The sequence below is a fragment of the Brachycentrus maculatus genome, unplaced genomic scaffold (genome assembly GCF_059751285.1).
Source record: "Brachycentrus maculatus isolate JH-2025_06_01 unplaced genomic scaffold, ASM5975128v1 h1tg000039l, whole genome shotgun sequence".
Taxonomy (NCBI): Eukaryota; Metazoa; Arthropoda; class Insecta; order Trichoptera; family Brachycentridae; genus Brachycentrus; species Brachycentrus maculatus.
The window spans coordinates 1,443,219-1,464,292 of record NW_028280793.1 but is presented as its reverse complement, the minus strand read 5'-3'; the positions used below and the strand labels follow the sequence as shown (position 1 = coordinate 1,464,292).

At 38.2% G+C, this 21,074-nt stretch overlaps 1 protein-coding gene across 1 annotated transcript in view; it reads right to left on the bottom strand.

Annotated features, from left to right (window-relative positions):
- LOC148312479 (uncharacterized) overlaps nt 1–21,074 on the bottom strand; it is a 199,353-nt gene that overhangs the window by 30,915 nt on the left and 147,364 nt on the right. The window contains exons 32-35 of the mRNA XM_088276683.1: nt 15,128–15,316; nt 5,469–14,429; nt 5,203–5,378; nt 4,414–4,540 (exon numbers count right to left, since the gene is read on the bottom strand). Coding sequence (XP_088132809.1) covers nt 4,414–4,540; nt 5,203–5,378; nt 5,469–14,429; nt 15,128–15,316 — 9,453 coding nt within the window. The remainder of the gene's footprint in view (nt 1–4,413; nt 4,541–5,202; nt 5,379–5,468; nt 14,430–15,127; nt 15,317–21,074) is intronic.

Below are 21,074 nucleotides of genomic sequence, written 5' to 3'. Positions count from 1 at the left end.
TGCCCAGAAAATGTACTATATCCCAGCAAAAATGGCATATTTTTAACTTAATATTTACCCGCTACAGGCCAGAAAAAGTTGTTTTTGCATTTTGAAGAAAAGGTATTGTTTAATTATTTTTTCAAAATATACTTAACATTTTTCAAATGGAGAAAAAACCATCAGGTTTTACCTAAACAGATCTTTTGCACAGTAAAAAGTTCAATAAATGGCTTGATATTTATTTTTAATACATTGTGTTTTGTTTTTGAACATTAAAAACGTTCTCCTGAAAAATCAAGTTTTTTTATTTATGACGTTCTTGAAAGGAGTGAGCAATATATGTATAAGGTAATCACTTAATATCAGCTTATGACAGATCATAAACCCTTTAAATACCCACACTTCCATTTTATTCTTCATCTATGTTGGGATGTCAAAATGTATGAAGAGTGCAGTTTCAGTTCAATTACTCAAACACCTCCCAGACAAATCACCAAAACACACTACATAAAAACACACTCATAGAACCACAAGACCAAAAATGCAGAAACAAATCAAATACATACATGTTTACTACAAATACATACCATATGATGGTAGTAGTAGCAGAAAGAATAAACCAGAAAAATAATTAAATTATTTTACTTGTTTACTTTACAAGACCTCTCAGTATCACCTTTGATAACCTTTCTTTATCTTATCAATAAAATGATAAACTTCAATTAGCCTATTCTCAGCTTCGCCATTACTGTAATATAACTTATCTGTTTTCTTCACTCTTAGCTAATGTAAATATTGTTTTTCTGAACTTTTCTTGTCTAGGCCAGAAATTCATAGCCCTTATCTTTTGAGCATTTTGCTACTAGTGTCATTTCTTGTATACTAATTCAGGAATGGAGAACCATTTCATTTCTAAAAGGCACATTTGTTTTATTTTATTTGGGAATTTATCGCAACAGTAACATCAAGTCATTCATCCCAGAAAATGTAATATATCCCAGCAAAAGCAGCATATTTTAACATAATATTTACCCGCTACAGGGCAGAAAGTTTTGTTTTTGTATTTTGAAGAAAAGGTATTTCACTAAATATTTTTTCGAATGGAGTACAAACATTCTGGTTTTACCTAAAATGATCTGTTGCACAGTAAAAAGTTCAATAAGTGGCTTGATATTTATTTTTAATATATTCCATTATATTTTTAAACTTTAAAAATGAACTGAAAAATTAAGTTTTTTGATATTTGACTTTGTTGAAAGGAGTGAGCGAAATGTGCAAATTTGGTGAATATAGTGTCTGTTATATTTTCCTAATGAACACACATTAGGCACTATTAGCGATGTGTTGTAAGCTGTTTGCTCTTGTTCGCAGGTAAATATATACAGATGCACAGTGTACGTACATCATCCACAAATTCTCGGCAAGTTCCAGTTGCTAATTTGTTCAATAAACAACACAAAAGCCACACAACGCAAGATTTACTATAATATTGCATTGAAGTCCAAATAAAAGCAGGTCGTTGACTCTGAAACCAAGCCAGTGACCTATTTTTGATGGTTAACGATAAGTAATCTATATTATAGGTGTCTTAATTTGAGAGGAAACATTTATGGTCTTTTTATGAAGAAAGATGGAAGTCCGAACCCACAATCAGCCATACTTTCAAATCTATCAACATAATTTATGTATTAATTTTAAATCAAACACAGATTTTTTGAGTCAACTAAGTTGTATTTTATTAACAAAAACACATAAAAAATTATATTGAGACAAATGTTTCGCCTTGTAAGGGCATTATCAAACGCCCTAACAAGGGCCTTAACAATTGACATTCGTTTGATAATGCCCTAACAAGGCGAAACAATTGTCACAATATAATTTTTTATGTGTTTTTGTTAATAAAATACAACTTAGTAGACTCAAAAAATCTGTGTTTGATTTAAAATTAATACATAAATTAAAATGGAGTCCTACAAATTAAACGCCAAATCAATAAATACTATCAACATAAAACTAGCATGTGAAAGGAATCTACTAGTATTGTGTATATACAACATTAAAAAAATAATGCATCATGGACATTCAATAACGGGTTCAATGGTGAATGTTACACAAGCGTATGAAGTGATCACTTGAGCCAGCCAAATGCCAGGCCATAACCCGTAGATTGTTTAGACTTCCAAATATATATATATATATATATATATATATATATATAAAAGCCGACAAGTCAGCTTTTCTCTGCTTACTGTAAAAAACCAAACACCAATTTGTGGGTTTTCACAATATAAATTAAATAAAATTAATTCAATCAGCAACGAACCAATAACAAAACCCGGACCTACAATAGATGCAATTTCACATTGGTAACTAAAGTTGATAAATTAAATTAAAAAAAAACAGTAATTTTTTTTGGTAAAGAAAAGGAGTTGTATAGCTTAAGTAAGTTGTATAACAAAGGTTAATATTCCTTACCAAAAGAACAATGATCTTATAAAAAGGCAGAATACTGGCCGAGTAACAAATCTCTTTAAAACTCAATTTAAAAGCCCTCATATCAGTCGCATACAATATACTATACTATCAATTGATTTAAATTGAATGGGCTATCTAATAGGATAACTCATGTCATAATGAATGTGTGTAATAGAATCGGATAGTGGATTTTTTCACTATCTCTCTACATCAATGCACTGGCAAATATGTAACGTAGTAATATGTATTCAAGTAGATATCAATTTCAATAACAAAACTACATATCGCTCGCTCCTTTCAAGAACGTCATAAATCAAAAATCGTTCATTTTCAGCTGTGCATGTTTTCAGAATGCCCATAAAATGTACTATATCCCATCAAAAGAGGAATATTTTCAACTTAATATTTACCCGCTACAGGGCAGAAAGTGTTGTTTTTGCATTTTGAAGAAAAGGTATTGTTTAATTATTTTTTTAAATATACTTAATATTTTTCAAATGTAGAAAAAAACCTTCAGGTTTTAACTTAAAAGATTTGTTGCACAGTAAAAAGTTCAATAAGTGGCTTGATCATTATTTTTCAACTTCGTAAACGTTCTCCTGAAAAATCAGGTTTTTTGATTTATGACGTTCTTGAAAGGAGTGAGCGATATATAGATAAGGATACATTAAGTTATACCTGCATATAGAACTACATTATCCAAAATACCGAAACACATCAAACAAAACCTAACATCTTTTGGTCAAAAATACTTATTATTATGTCTGCTTCTGCAGTGTAATGGTCAGTACGCTGGACCGTACTGGAGGTCCCGGGTTCGATTCCCAGTCGGGTCAAATAAATATAAGTAATTTTTTCACTCTAATATTTATTCAATATTACTCTGGACTGGTACCTGAAGCGGAGGGCTGATCACCTTTCCTTTATGGGTTAACGATCAAGATAATACTGCATTTATATGATGCAGTGCCTTATGCACTATTGGGTGCGGATAAGGGTTAGAAGAACATTAGAAGAAGATTATGCAACAAAGTTACACAACCTGGATCCATCATCCATAAAGTCATTAAATAACGAAACTATGTGTAAAAGAGCAATTCATAAATTGATAATGAATGTAGCAGATCTGAAATAGATTGCATCATTCGGCCATGTCATATTTGATTGTGTATCATGTACATTTTTTTTCTTCATATAGTTTAAAACTGGTATAGTGGTTAGCATATTTGGCTACGAAACTGGGGGTCCCGGATTTGATTCCCAGTGAGGGTTAAAATAAATGTGTTTTTTCATTTTAATATTTATATAATTTAAACCCTGGAATGGTACCTGAAGCGCAGAACTGATCATCATGCTTTCATAAAATAAACAATCAAATAAACATTGTGTTCATTTGATGAAGTGCCCTATACACCACTGGGTGTGGATCGTACATAAACTTAGTGTAACATAAAGAGAAATGGAGAGAAGAATGTTTAAAATATCTGTTAGGGACCGAAAAATGAATATTTGGATAAGGGAAAAGATGAATGTAACAGACGTGGCTCAAAGAATAGCGGAACAAAAGTGGAACTGGGCAGGTCATGAGGCACATAAGTCTGATGATAGATGAAAGAAGAAGGTGCCTGACTGGAGGCCTAGAACAGGACGCAGAAGCGTGGGTAGGCCTCGGACAAGATGGTCCAATGACATTAAGAAAGTGGCGGGCCTGCACTGGAAGAGAGTTGCGTCTAACAGAAAACTGCGGAAGTCCAAGAGGGAGGCCTTTGTTCAATACCAAACACAAGAAGTAGGCTGAAGGTAAGGTAAGATAGTAGTAGTAGACTGATACTTTAAGCGTAGGAATCCGTTCTTATGATTAACAACCAACATAACACTGAGTTGATATTGGCCTGTGCACCATGTGCAGATAAGGACTAGAAGAAGGTTTAACTAGAAGAAAGGTTGGTCGCCTACCTTGACCTGATGCACGGCTTCTTCCAGCGGCAAGTCCTGCACGCTGCCGAGCTGCTGCTCCGCCCACTGGCGGACGGCCTCGCTGGCCTCGCGGTACTGTCGCCACAATCTCACCGCGTCTTGGTATCTGTACAAACACATTGGCAAGTCAAAAAATGCTTCAGAAAATAATTTATTGAGCCGTTATTTCCCCAGCAGGTTTCCAGTACTGCGAGGAAATAAAAAAAATCAATTGGTCTATCACCCACAGTAATTCACCCACCCAATCAAAACTTTTAGAAACTTCAGGAAACCAAAAGAGAACAGGAATGAAACTTGAGGTCACAAAAAAAGAAATTCGCCAATTGTTCACTTTTTAATAGTCAAATTGAAATCAGTCTCTTCTGCGGTATGGAAATATGTATTGTGTAAGGGAGGGGGTTACTAGAAATGCTTCAATGGGGTAAAGCTACCCAAAAAACCATAGTAAAAAAATGCTTTCTGTTATGTTAAAATAGTTCTGATATCTTCTACAGAGGGAGAAATCACTTTGTACCTCTTAGACAAATCACCAAAAATACAGTGTAAAAATACTGATCAATATTTTACTTGAATCGCAAGACCAAAAACACAGAAACAAATCAAATATTGGTCAAAGGAATTTTGAATATGACACTATAATGCTTGGTAACCTGCTGCTTCTATTGTCCATAATGTTATTCAATAATCAAACTACTTATAAAAGTGCTATGGAGGCATGTTGAAACGAAACAGATCATGTCATTGTTTATATTGAAGTGAATAACTTACTTGTCACACAGTTGTTTGAGATTGCTGCAGGTGTCATTGTATGCGACGACTGCGTCCGAAACGGCATTCTCAATCTTCTGCGTGACTTCCGGGTCACACGACTGGGAGAGAGGCTCGGCAGCGGCGCGGAGTTCTTCAATCAGCACTTCCCGATCGCCCATATCTCCAGATAGTCCCTACAAAACAACAAACATATAATTATATTAAGCATTCGACGAATGTATTTATATTTGCGAATGAAAGTAAAAAGTCGCATATGTACTTACTTCTAAACGCTCTGTCGCTTTCAGCAGTCGGTCGTAGTCGACTTGTCCCTGGACGGTGAGCAGTTCGATCATGAAGTCAGCTTCTTGCACGGATTGCTGGACCATCTCCAACTGCCTTTCGAAGCGCCTCCACAGTCCTAACCGACTCCTGAGGAGGGCCAGAAGGTTCCCGCAACGAGACTCCAGAGAGGAGTGAGTGTCTTGAAGTTGCGAAATTTCTCGTTCGACTTTCACCGGAGAAACGGAAACTCTCAATCGAAGCGGCAGCGTGTGCAGCAGCTGACGGAGCGATAGCAGATCCTGCCATTGCGTCACTAAGTCTTCTCCGACAGTCTGGCAGTTGATCAGCGATTGTTCCACAATGTCGCTGCCCATCTTCTCGTTGGCTTCGCATTCGTCCAGAGTTTGCCGAGCCTTTTGATGATTCTTCCTCATTTTGGAAAGGCCGATTTGGATCGTGGCCAGCTTCTCCTTGAGCAGCAGTCCTCCTTCTAGCTCTTCGGATATGAATATTTCCAGACGGTGCGCTTGCGACAACAGGGTGCCGACTTTCTCCGACTCCAGAGCGGGCAGCATTCCGAGGCGACCTAACTCATTCTGGATTGTTTCGATACGACCGCTGAGAATTTGTAGTCTTTCGATGTACAAATTTAATTCATCTTCGCTCTTGATAATTCCTTGAAGCTCGTTCAAGGCTAATTTTAATTCTCTGAGCTCGTCTTCTAGAATGACCAACTTTTCATCGACCGGAGCATCGGGAGCCGATATGTTCTGGATTGCGGCCGTGTGCATGGCGTCGATTTTAGCGGATATATTTCTCCATTTATCTTCGACCCGCGAGAAGAATTGCCTTTGGACTATTTCATCAGATATCGGGATTATTTCCAATGCGTGTTCAAACTGCACGGCGGTGTTGTTTCGAATATTGTTGTGTACTTCGTGTTGGGCCTTTAATTCCCAGAAGTGTCTCATGTTACCGAGAGTCCCGGCGGGCGAGGAACACATATGAGCTATTTCTTTGTCGGCTTTCTTCATCCACGTTTCCAAACGATCCGTCAACAAGTCATATTCGGTCCAGTTTTCTCTGAACGCGACTAACCTGCGCATATGTCCGTTGACTTCGTCTTGCAGTTCTAGGACGACTTCCAGCGGCTCGTTGTACTTTCCGTGTAAACTGGAACAGCTCACTAATTCCTGCAGGCCATTAGCGATTCCGAGAAGGTGCAACAGTTTCGCGTGGTGATGGGAGATGTCCAGCAACAAGGATTGATACAAGTTAATATACTGATCGTAGTCTTCGGACGTCACGCTAGAAAGATCCGGGACTCTTTGGTGAGCTACTTGGAGCCATTGTTTTTCTTCTTTCATTCCTTGTTCGAGAACTGTCCACCTCGAGGCCGCCAATGCCATCTGTTGGGCTCGGCTCGCGGCCTTGTCGAGTATGTTGGTTGCGGTATCGTGCAAGGAGTGATGCAGAGCGGAATGTAATGCCCTAGTCTCATTATCCAAGTTACCTTCCAGAGATTCCAGGATAGCTCTACAGTGGCTGAGGTTTACGAAGAATTTTCTATGTTTTTGCATTTCTTCTTGCAGGTGATCCAAATTGATTACGTTGATTTTACTTTCGACCAAAGCATCCGCGATATCCGTTATCTGTTCGAACTCCCTTAAAGTTTGTTCATACTCATCCGCCAAAGCCAAAAGTTGAAGTAATCTGTCTCTTTCCGAATTTATAGAATTTTCAATTTGTTTCGTAAGTTCGTGAGTTGTGTAAACGGAATGAGGTATTTCTTTACCGGGGAAGTCCCTGATTAAACCTCGCGCAGTCTGTAATTGATGAGCCGTTTTTAGCATATGGCAATGATTGGTAGATTCGACTTGATCCAGTTTTTCTAACTTAGTCTTATTCGGAATGTCAGAAATCAACAACAGATCTAGATCGTTCTTAACACCCACAACGAGGTCTTGCACATTTTTAGCGCCATTCAAAAACTCTTGCCATCTGCTGTTATCCAAATTAGCCTGATTCTCGGTTTCCTTTGTGATATTGTGAACCACTTCGATTTGTTCTTGCAATGAACTTAGACACTCGTCGATTTTGTCTTTGTTCACTTCGGGATATTGACTGATATCCTTCATCGTTTCTTTTACTAATGCGACATTCTTATTTATTGTATCCAGTTCCTCCTTTATTTTATCGAACTCATCGTTATTTTCCGAAGTAGGTCCTTCCGACATTTGTTGGCGTTTACAATAAACGATATATTCGATTCTCTCGAGCCAAACCAGTATCGTTTCGACAGTTGTAATAATTGTGGTTTCAACGACGACGGTATTTTGTTTTTTTATAGCGTCCTTCAGAGCAGCCAGGTTATTTGTAACTTCGGTATTGTATTGTTCTTTAGATATTTGCGGAAGATTTTCTTTGAGTCTAGCGAGAACCAAAGGATTCGTAAAGTTTTTGTTTTTTCGATTTTGATGCATGTTCTTTACCTTTTCTTCGATGCTGTTATTAGTCTTATCCCAGTATGTTTGTGAATTGTTCGGGGAGTATTCGGTCGTTTCGGATGAGATGAATTTAGTGATATTCCGTTGGATATCATCTGCCGGAGCGACTGATGCGGTATAACTTTCATTTTCTATCAACGATACAGAATCGGGTTTGCTCTGGACCGCTCGCTGTTCTTGTTTTTTATGAGCGGGTGTTATGTTCAACTCGAGATTTCCCAAGAAAACATAATCTTTAGGAGCCTCGCCGGACACTTTACCAACATGCGAAGAATCGGTCTTAGGAATATCAACCGGTTTGACTATCTCGATTGTAGATTTTTCCGGAGACGGCGATTTAGATCTTTTGGTTATATCCGAATAAGATATTTTACCGGCGTTAACTGACAAGAGTGTATTTTGATCGGGTATAAGAGTCTCTTCCGTGATCATCTTCTCACTCGGAGAAAGAGGCGTTTCAATATTTGGAGAAATGCCTTCATCGGCGGATAAATCTTTGTTACCGTAAATAAAATCTTTCGAAGAGGATGAAGATACAGAAAACTCGGAGGAAATAGGATCCGAGAAAGATTCCGGGGACATGGGACTGATGTTATCGTCCAAACTGGTGATGGGTTTCCTCTTATTTCGTTTTCGTTTCTTGACTCTTTTGTTTTTATCCATGATAATATCGTCGTCGCAGAGCATTTCAGAATCATCAAACTCGATATTGACTTCCAGAGGTTGGTCGTTCGGGCTGAATTGGTTTTCGGACTCTTGAATGATGAACTGCTTTGAAATATTATCTCCCTTTTCATTAGGCAATGTGATTTGAGCGCGGAAGTGCACTTCGTAAGGTTCGTCTTTGGAAATAGAGCTCGAGGAAGGAGTATCATCACTCGTATCTTTAATCGGAATCGGCGACGTTTGCGTCGATAGCTCCATTGTTTCAGTTATAATTTTAGGTTCTGGTTTTTCAGGAGAGGCGATTCGGCTCGTCTGTATCGATATTTCAGTTGTCGGTTTGCTTATTTCCATTAGAACCTGGGTACCTTCGTCGCACAATTCGGGTGACTTGGATATGGTTGTTTGTATAGACAGATCTTCCTTTTCGAGATCTTCTTCAATCGGTGAAGTCTGCTGCGGTTGGTCACTCAACGAGACGACGGAAGTTTGAACTTCACTTTCGGACACGCTGACCAATTCTTTGGCGGGAAGGTCTTGTACGGGAGATGTTTGGGTGAGTTGTTCGACGACTTCGGGAGTTTCCATTTGAAGACTCATTTTGGGAGATTCCTGTTCCACCGGGGACGTTTGCGAGAACTTCTCATCGGGGGTCACAATATCGTACGTAGTCACCTGAGTGTATGTTTCAATGATGTCTTTATCTGGCAATGGAGTAGTTTGCTGACTGTGTTCGATGACGACAGTGTCTTCTCGAGGGGATGTTTGTCCCGATACGTCACTCTTCATTTCCTTCATTTCCGGTGACGTCTGCATGAACACTTCGACACTCTCGACTTTATCCGTTATTACCGGAAGTACGACATCTGGGGATGTCTGAACCGAATGTTCTAAAGTCAAAATAGGATCTTCAGAAATAATAACCGGGAGCTCTTCGACTTCGGTAACTTCTATAGGCTCTTCCACCATAACAGAATCTTCGGCGATTTCAATAGGAGGTTCAGTTTCGGGTGAAACATGACTTATAATTTCAGGCTCAGTTACAAGTACCGGACTTTCTTGCGCCACCTTTTTGGACTTCTTCTTCTTCTTTCTCTGTTTATCCGTCGGCTCGAAGACTGGCTTTTGTTCATCATTTTCATCACTAAACACGGCATCGTCATCGGACAAGGATTTAGGATAGTCTGTACTTTCTTCTATCACGTTCTTAACTTTTTGTCTTCGTTTGTTTTTGTGTTTAGGTTTGATTTCGTGTTTGATGGCGGATTGCGTGTTATCATCCGCTGTAGTCAACTCGTCGGGTTCGTATCCAGTTTCGTGTACATTAGTTTCCTCTTCCCTGGGACTCAGCGAATCGAGAACTTCGGTAAATGTCGGTTGGGGAGTATCCGGCGCTCCGATGGATTCCGAGGGAATAGCGATGTCGATAGATTCAGCCAAGGTAGTTTCGATAGAAATAGGTTCGTCGATCCCATCTCCCTCCGGAGAGATAGAAGGCAGAACCTCTTCCGCCTCCTGTGGGATAGTACATTTTTCTTCAATACTGATTTCATCTTCTTTCGGTTTATGCTTTTTACGTTTCCGATTTCGCTTCGACCCGATTTCGATGCCATCTCTCGGAGAAGCCTCGTCATACTCGGACTTGGATTCGACGCTGGAAGCGGGCTCCGGGCGTACTATATTCTTTACAGTTTCAACTTTAACCGTTTCAGAAACATAAGGCAACCCGACGGCTACATTCTTAATAACGGATTGGGCATCGGGAATATTTTGTTCATTTGATACCTTGATAGAAGCGGAATAATCCTTGTTTCCATGAGCAAATACAGGAGTTTCGGTGAGACTCAAATCAAACTCCACCATCTGAACTTTTCTTGATCTCGAGTCATCCGGCGGAACTGATTTTTCCGATGATATAAATTGTTGACTCGGATCCTCCGCAGGAGTGCGACCGACAAACTGCTCTCGTTTGACTGTGGTAAGTTCCATATTAGGTTCATTAGCAGGAGCCAAGTCGTCACCTGGAGGTGAATCCCTTTCGATTTTCTCTTCAGGAATGGGTGACTGTTCGACGGTTTTAATCTGAGAAGCGACCGTCGGTTCCTTACTGCTCGTTGTGTATTTCACAGTAGTGATCACTATATTTTGTATTTGATCCCCTTTACCAGCAGATTGTTTATTATCGGGGCTAGATTTTTCAGTCGGCAGATCCGTAACATCAGTCACTTTTTCGGTGATTTTCAAAACTTCCGTTGGCATCACTTCAGTTTTTATATCGCAAGTATAACTGTCTATCATTTGTTCCAAAGGTTCTGTCGATTTAATAATTTCTCTTTCGGATACGTCGTAAATTATATTAGGTTCCTTTTCAGTCTTCAAAGTAGTTATAGAAGGCGGAAGTTCTTCGATTACAGTGTGATCGCTCACCAACACTACTTGAACATCGGATGGATCGATGGCAGAAGGTGCCGTAGAAGTCGAATCTTTAACATCCGGGGTGGTGAAATCGTCTTCAGTCCGAGTAATTTCTTTAGGAATAGTTTCGGAAACCAGAAGAGTTTCAATATTCGGAATGACAACATCGACTGAACTGCCGAGAGTAGGTTTAAGATTTTCTTCATCGGGTAACAGCTTTTCGAAATTGGGAATAGTCATTTGACTCTTGATATTGACTTCAGGTAAACTTTCAGGAACACTCGATACATCAGTAATGGTTTTTATGATTTCTTCAGATTTTGGAATAACGGATATCGTCTTTTTGATAGAAATAATGACATCTTGAGTTGTTGATTCAGGCGAACCTCGGATAAGTTTTTCAGGAGAAGTAATTAATTGACTTTCTGCATCGGGTTTTTCGATTTCCTTGAGAATAACCGTCGTAGATGTTATAACAGTTGATTTATCCGGTGTCTTAGATGGTGATCGGTCAGTTTGAATATTATCCGTCGGTTGATGAACGTTTGATCTCTCCGCTTGTAAAAATGAATTGATATCTACCGGAGGAAGTGAAGAAACCGAAGTTAATACACTCGTTTCGGGTAGAGTTTGAGAAATATTGTGATCGACTCGGGAAATAACTTCATCGCCTTGAGTTGATAGAGGTACAGGATCCCTTTCATCCAATTCGACGCATGGTACTTCTTCTTCAATATATTCAGCAACCGCTTCATCCGACTTTGGCGGTAGATTCTCTCGACTTGTTTGTGTCACACGCTCGATTAATTCTACAACTTCGGAGGTTGGTTTCTCAATACCTTCCTTGATTTCGGGTGAAATGGCAATTTCAGATTTTGATATGACCGTTTCACTGATATTTTGCGAATCTGGAATGGATATAACTTTACGTTCTACGTATTCAACGAGAGTATCTCGAGTTGGTAGGTCTTTGGGTATATTGGGCACCTCGACATCATCGACTACGGTTGCTGGCGTTTTATCCAGGTTGTCTGTTGGTAAACTCTGATGTACATTCGATTTTTCCGCTTGCAGGAACAAATGAATATCTTCGAGCGGCATTTTCATTTGCAAAGTTGAAATTACATGTTCAGTTGATGGCAAAACATTTTGCTCGGTTGATTTAACATCTGGTGATGTAACCTGCGATGTTGTAGATGGCGCAATGTCTTCAATTACACTTTTCGGTTCAGGTTTTCGCTCCGGTACCATTGTGGCCTTGACAATATTCATTTGAAGGTTCAAAGTCTCCGAAGACTCTGTTTTTGGCAAATGTTTATGAACGTTTGCTCTTTCTTCTTGAAGGAACAGATTGATATTGGTTAGAGGTGATGCGCTGGACGATGGATGGAGTTTCTCTCGAGTACCAGTTTCAGCAGTCGGAGCCGGAGTAGAACTTGCGTTTTCAGTATCCGACACGGGGAATTCTTCAATCTGTTTGACATCGGGTTCAAATTGCTCATCATCCACTGTCACTTCGCTGATTGTTATATTTCCATAATTTTCAGAATTGATTGGTTTAGGTGAACTATCTACTTGCTCAAAATTTACAGTGTTATCTTTGCCAGATGATTGTGGGTGCATTTTATACAGTGGTTGCTCGATACTCGGAATTCCGACAACGCCGGGGTCGTGCGGATGGAACTGCTCGTTGCTCACAACTTGTCCATCGACAGTTCGGGTGACATTTATGGAAACTCTCGGAATATCTTCCTGAGTCACGTCAATTTCTTCCGGTTCTTCGATAATTTCCTCGGTAACATGTTCTTTTCCGTCGATGATGACGATTCGTTTGATTATTTTCCTCGTTCTTCTAACTATTCTTCTGGTCACCTGCTGTACGATGGCTCTGACACTAGAAGAGGATGTATGGACATCTGTCCCGTCTTTAGGATCAAACGTGAATTCCGACGGTTGGATTTCGCTATATTGGAGGCCTTTAGAGAGCAATTCTTCCGGAGTGGTCCCTTCTTGGAAAGTGACCATGCATTCGGGTTTAGAAGTGAACTCTTGTATCTGAACTTCTCCTCCGGGAGTGCCGGATATGATTTGCCCTCCGTAATTATGCGTACGAGTGGTGTGCAGATTACCAGTAGGGTCGGTCAGAGTCATCGATGATTGCTGCCCCTGTAAAGTCACCTGAGAAAATGATTCGGTCGGCATGTCCGACCCGACGGTGGTTATGGTGGATTTATTCTGAATTTGTTGCTGTTGTATGGTTTGTTGGCGAGCGATAAGAGTTTTCCTTATCTTTCGTACGATTATACGTTTGGTTCCATCAGCGTCCACTATAACCTCCGTAGTTGTCTCATCGGGTTCGACCATAATCGTTTCAAACGATTGCGGATTGGTGTGAGTGATGTTGAGTAAAGAATTTTTCAGGTCTTCCGCCTCATTTTCTCTATACTTGGCCTCGACGAGTAAATTATCTTCACCATCCGGTTCTTGCACTATCGGTTTGCTGGCAATTTCGATGGTTTCGTGACCCGCAGTTGTCGTCTGCGTTATTTTAAGATTTTCCGGATTGTAGGTACTCGATTTTACAGGAGAGAAATCTGTCTGCACTTGGAAGTCCATCGGCGGATGACGAGTTATTTGCGGATGCTTCATTTCAGGTTCCGGGGACATTAGGCTTTGTCCGGTTTGAACGTGTACATCGTTCGGAGGAGCGCAGGTGATAGCCACATCCTTCTGGCGTGGCTCCGGCGAACTCAGACTCTTTCCGGTCTGAACTTGAACATCATTGGGAGGCACACAGGAAACTTGAGCATCTCTAACTCTCGGTTGCGGCGAACGTAAACTGCGCCCCGTCTGGGTCTCCATAGCGATGAACTCTCGTGATGTGACGGGCTCGATATTGACTACTTGCACGGGCGTTTCTTCTTCTGGCATAGGACTAGAATCGAGAGTATTATCAGTAAAGGAGTCCAGTCGTTCTGGCTCCGGTACGGCTTCGGGCGGACCTTGCTCGATCTTGAGCAAAGTATTTTTCAGTTCATTTATTCTCGTAGTAAATATACCATCGGTGTCTTTTAAGACTACTAAAGTGGTTTGCAATTGGTCGAGTAGAGATTTGACTAGTGTTTCTGTTCCCGATTGGTCTTGAAGGGGTTCGCAGAATTCAATTAGGTTTTCTAATTTACCGATGCGCGCCTTCAGTTCTGTTTTGCTTTCTTCGTATTGCGCGATGATATTTTTGATTTTATCTAGCGATTGATCCGGTATTTCTTTTTGGAGAATCAACTTGATATCCGCCAGCCACTTTTCCACTTCAGTCAACAGTTTCTGGTACTGGAGCAGATCTCGCGTCCTGTTTTCTCTCTCTTTCTGAGCACTCTGCAACAAACGATTTATTTATTATTACATACCACTGATTTAATAAGTACAATATTGGAAGAGCATTCATTCAAAGGAAAATTCTGAGTGTTAAATAATTTAAATTCAATTCAAGTGGCATGATTAAAAATAAGTGCCATAGTTAAAATAAACACTTGGCGACCACATTGCATGAACGTCTGATGGTAAATGGCCAGAATATTGTCAAGAAAAGATGATTTAAAATTTTGATTATTATTTATTCTATCAGACACTATACTATTATCCACCCTAAGGATTCTTCTTCTTCTTCTAATCCTTATCCACTCCCAATAGTGCATAGGGCACTGCATCGTATTGACACAATGTTATCTTGATCGTTACTTACATCAAGATAACATGGCAAGGCGATCACTCCTGCGCTTCAGAGACCATTCCAGGGTTATATTAAATAAATATTAGAGTGTAAAATCACTGATATTTATTTTCATCCCTCCCTGGGAATTGAACCCGGAACCTCTAGCGCGGTAGCTAACCATTACGCCAAAGATGATTGAGATGAAACATGTATCGTTTTATATGAAAGGGGATAGAAGTCTGATCATGCACTTGTATCGAGCATTCATATTGCGTTAATTTTTGGAACTTGTATATATGCGGCGATAGTGGCGCCATCGGTCGGGAGTAGGGTGAAGTAGAGTGATGACGGGTTTGCTCACCTGCAGGGACTTGGCGCCCCTGTCGGCCTGCGCCTCGAGCGTGAGCACGCGCGTGCGCAGCGCGGCCAGCTGCGCGCCCAGCTCGGCCGCGTCGGCCCCCTCGGCCTGCGCCGCCGCGGGCAGCGCGCCCAGAGCGCCCTCCAGCCGCGCCAGGCAGCCGCGGTGCGCGCGCAGCTCCTCTAGCGCCGCCTGGCGGAATAACAAAACAACTCAACGTCAAACAGGTGGACATATTGATAAAGAAATATTCTATATAGTTATACTTTTATGACAGTTTATTTAAATTGTTTTATTTTTAGATTTTTTAGGTGGAAACCTTTAATTGGAATTGTTTTTTTTGTATTTTATCATATTATGTTATTTTTCTCGAAATATTCTGTTGGTTTTCCAATAAATAAAAAAAATACAATAAAATATATCGTGGTCGTACAGGAGAAAGTGACCAACTAACAAAATATAAAATGTTCAGGAGGGCCATTAAAGTCACTTTTGTTTGGCAAGAAAATAAACATCAATGCAGTTAGTCATTTTTAACAAGTAATATATTATACTTCCAAGTTTATAATCGTTTTGGGATTTTTTCAGGGCAATATTAAGCTAGTAAGGTATCAAATAGACAATGATCACGTTTTTGTAAGCAAATGCACTTGGTCACTTTCTCCTGTACAACTAAGATATTTGTTTATTGAAAGCATTGATAACTTTGTGGTATGGTAATAAAACAATCTCCTTATCATCCATTGTTCATTTTATCTTCTTTCATTCTTTGGAAATTTTATTTTTATACAAATCGCTCACTCCTTTCAACAACATCATGTATCAAAAAACTTGATTTTTCAGGAGATCGTTTTTAAAGTTTAAAAATATATTGAAATACATTGAAAATAAATATCAAGCCACTTATTGAACTTTTTACTGTGTAACAGATATTTTAAGGTAAAACCTGAATGTTTTTTCTCCATTTGAAAAATATTAAGTATATTTAAAAAAATAATTAAACAATACCTTTTCTTAGAAATACAAAAACAACACTTTCTGCCCTGTAGCGGGTAAATATTAAGTAAAAAATATGCCGCTTTTGCTGGGATATAGAACATTTTCTGGGCATTCCGAAAACACGCACAACTGAAAATTGACGATTTTTGATATGTGACGTTGTTGAAAGGAGTGATCGAAATGTCAAATCGTAATAATTTCGTTTTAATGACCGGATGATGGAATGATTTTCCGAAACCGGTAGTCAAGAGTAAGTATTTATAAAAGTGGTATTACACAAAATAAACAATGGATGATAAGGAGAGTGTTTTCTTATTATTATTATTTGTTAACTTTCCAGTAAATAATTTTTTTTAAAACGGTTGGCAAAAAAAAAACAGTTCTTGTTAACTTTCGAATATATAAATTTAAAAAAAAAACAGTGGACATTCCTGTTAACTTTAGAATATATAATTAATTTTTGTATTTTAAAAGCATTGTCAACTTTACAATAAAAAATATTTACATTGTTTTTAATCACTCTTATTTTTCCAACCGTACGAGTCCAACAAGTACGTATTCATCCTTGAATAAGACCGTTGGAATAATAGTACCAAAAAAAAAGTGGTTAAAAACAAAGTTTGCGTTTTAATAATTTTATAATGTTGAGTTAACGTTGTTTTAAAGCGGCGACGGGTGTCGAGGGGTTAATACAATGATGTATTGGCCAATTTTTTTGTAATAACCTTGGAGCAAGCTTGCTCGAGTCTATTTTGGTACGTGTGAGGTCACCGGTTCAAAATGTCCATTCAAAACATCTTCAAATTTACTTTGCGGAATCTCAAAATATTTACCTGGCACCTTCGAAAATGTATTATACAATAAAATGAACATACAGTATCGAACAGATTAATTGAAACAAAACTTTTTGTTGTATTTTCGTAAAAAGTTTTGTAAAATCTTTTGTTTATTAGTTATATCACAAATTGATATTTAATACGATCTTGGACTCAATCAAACATTTTACACTTCTTGGCACCTATTATATAAGGTTTCGGCACGTGGATGCCATTTTTTCGTCTCGAAACCATACCTGAATTATGGACAAAATGAGCTTTTCCACCGTAGTGTTCAATCAATTTTGGAGAGCCGATTCTTACAGATTGCCGATAGATTTTCAATTAGGTTTATGTCTGGCAAAATTCTTGACCAGTCCAACACAGTTCATTTTTTTTGTGTAAAAATTTCATTATTTTTTTGGATTTGTGGCAGGGGGTTAAATCCTGCTGAAATATTCCATTACCATTTGACATTCGTTTTTGTATCTCTGGTAGTATCTTTTCCAGTAGAATTGGGTGATACTTCTCGCTATTTATCATCTCAGTCACTAAAAGAAGTAGCCCTGGTCCATAATACGAGGAACACTCATAAAGCATGTTTTTTAGATGATGTTGGAAATACGAAAAAAAAGTTTTGTTTAAATTAATTTGTTCGATACTGTATTTTTAAAAATTCGGATGAAGTCACCGTCTGGCTACCGACTGTATTTTTTGACTTGACTCGTCTGACGAAATACATAAAAGCTCGAGAAATATAATGCGTAGTTAAATTTAAATTTAAATTTTGTGTACGAACTGATGATGATTTAACTGTGATGTAACGCCCGACCAAGTAGTCTAGTGGTAGATATTTTAGACTTGCTTACGCGAGACCCTGTGCACAATATCCGATCGGGACAACGTAACACGCGCGTTTTATCTAAAATAATGACTTGTAATAATGATTTATGGTGTAATGGTTAGCGTGTTAAGCTATCGTGCTCCGGGTCCCGTGTTCGATTCCCAGGAGGGTGAAAATAAATGTCAGTGATTTTACACTCCAATATTTAGGTTTTTTTATTGGCAATTCTTGGTGGAACTGCATTTTATGGAATAAAATAACTATGTAGATTTTTCCATGAATATTCATGTGGAAAAAACTAAAAAGTATTTATTATATTCTTCTCCAATTTTTATTTAATATAACCCTAGACTGGCCCCTGCCTTCATGTACGTAAGAATCAAGATACAACTGCGTCAATACGATGCAGTGCCCTATGCACCACAGGGTGTGGATAAGGGTTAAAAGAATAATAATAATAATAATAATGACTAATTTGTATTTGCCATGTAGACATAGGTGATCGAATGAAGTAAAAAATACAAATCGAAAAACGACACATTAAAAAAAAAAAGTTATTTAATTATTTTTTGTACAAAGGCTAATTACGCCAATCAGTACACAAATTTGGTTGCACAATGCACATATATAGCTTCCAATGTATTTGAAAATTTGACATGATAATTTTAAGCTGGAAAGACATAAACCGAGAGAGAGTTACGAATATCATCCGAAAAGTAACAGTTCCCCATTGGTCACATCTCTAATGCAATATTACATACGATGCATTCATCAACGATGTAATGCAGTGTCTTATGGACCATTTGATGCGCGCAACGAATGAAGTATTAAACTTTGTAAAATATTAACGTTACAATGATGATAACAAACAATCTTCTTCTTATGTCCTAGCCACACCCAAATGGCGCATAGGGCACTACATCGAATCGAATCGCTACAGATTCATGGATATAATAACAAAAAATATTTAAATATAAAAATATAACACTTGCATAAGACCACTTTTGAGTTTATAAATGTAAACACGACTAGTTTCGAGAACTACAGATGCTCTCATCAACATGTAAAAATACAAACAAACTAAGTTTGTATTTTCACCTGTTGAGAACATTTGTAATTCTCGAAACTAGTCGTGTTTATACTAATAATCTCAAAAAAGTCGTTATATACAAGTGTGTTATTTTTATATTGAAATCATCGTGTTATTCCACAAGGTTTTTGCCAAATCAATTAAAAAAACAACAAAATGGATTACTATAAAAACACTAATTTTACTATATTTTGAGCGTATTGCGTTTGAAAATATAAACCAAATTGTAGTAGAGTGGGGAATCGAATTGTCGAAGTCGCAATTGTTTACTATAACTTTTTTAAATATCTATTTTTGGGTTATTATCATAATCAAACAAAAAGGTATTTAATATAATCTGATAAGACGACGAGTGCATCTCGTACATACGAGTACACTGAAGCGCAGAAATAGTTGTTTATTTCACCATCAATTGCAAGATATCGTTCACTCCTTTCAAGAACGTCATAAATAAAAAATTGACAATTTTCAGTTGTGCATGTTTTCGGAATGCCCAGAAAATGTACTATATCCCAGCAAAAGAGGCATATTTTTAACTTAATATTTACCCGCTACTGGGCAGAAAGTGTTGTTTTTGCATTTTGAAGAAAATGTAGTATCCTACGCTATGGAGGCGGACAATACCTATTTATTAAAAAATATACATCTATTCAATTAGAATTCAAGTTTTACTTGGTAAATTCAACCATTGCTTGAATTTACCATACCAAATTTATAAATCAATAATACCAACATTTTCAAACACCACGATGTTTGAATACGATGCAACGAAACACTTGTTACAATAGATTTTAAGAAATAGTGGTAATTACCAAGTAAAACTTGAATTAAAAATAAATGTATCATAATTGTAACAAGCTGCGGTGCAGGGTTAAGTGTTGTTACATTGCAGCTACGTACCGAAATTCGAGAATTTAGTATTTACACTCTCACAACGCAAACACCGACCACTGATAACACTCTACGACACTCTATCGCGGTGTCACCGTTCGCACAGCGCAGAGCGAGGACCTCTATAACGCTCTATCGCGGAGTCACCTCCACCGTGTGGATGGGAGGATGGCAGCGGACTGAGAGGACAGGTCGGACCCTCCCGAAGCGAGGATGACCTAAGCCCCCGCGGACACGCTATACTATTCCCGATGATGAGCGACGACCGCGAATCGCGAGATGATCGCATTGTCAGCTGCTCGTTGGCCAAGCTCTGAGGCGGATCCGGGCCTTCAGCGGCCCGATATCTAACTGTAATTTATAATTGACGAGAATATACGTCAATCTGTATAAATCGGCCAAAAATCTAATAGAATGAAGGAACTGACTTTATTTTGAGAAATAAAAAGACTTTGTGTTTTGATCCACTCACATTTTTATTAACCAACTAGTTTCGGCAACAACCTGTTGCCCTCTTCAGGGTTTAATTTATGACTCGTTATTCATGTTTGGAATATTCAATATTCAAAACATGAACTGACTTTAATTACTACATAATTAAAAGATCGTCTATCTGTATAAATCGGCCGAAAATCTGGTAGAGTAAACTGATTTTAATTACTACATAATTAGAAGATCCGTCTATCTGTATAAATTGGCAGAAAATGTAATATAATGAACTGATTTTAATTTATACATAAAAGAAGATGCGTCAATCTGTATAAATCGGCAGAAAATGTAATATAATGAAATGACTTTAATTTCTACATAATTAGAAGATACGACTATCCTATAAACCGTTTTGAATTCCTATAATATCTACATCGTAAGAAGATACGTCTATCTGTATAAATCGGCGGAAAATCTTATATTTGACTTTGATTTCGACATAACTAGAAAATATGACTCTCCATATAAACCGTTTGAAATGTCTATAATTTCTACATCGTAAGAAGATACGTCTATCTGTATAAATCGTCTATATGTATTCGAATAGATTAACTGACTTTAATTTACACATAATCAGACGATACATTTGAAATCAAATGACTTTTGTATATTACATAATAGAAGATACGACTATCTGTTTAAAAGTTTTCATTACAAGGTCAAATTTTAAAGGCAATCGTGAATACGGGCAAGGGTTCGCATAGATTCGCCTCTGGCGTAGAGTAAACGCAATATCGCGATAATGTGTAAAAATAAATTGATCGACAGCACTAACCATGTCGTATTTGGCACCTTATACTCCACATGTGCAGCGTATGTTTA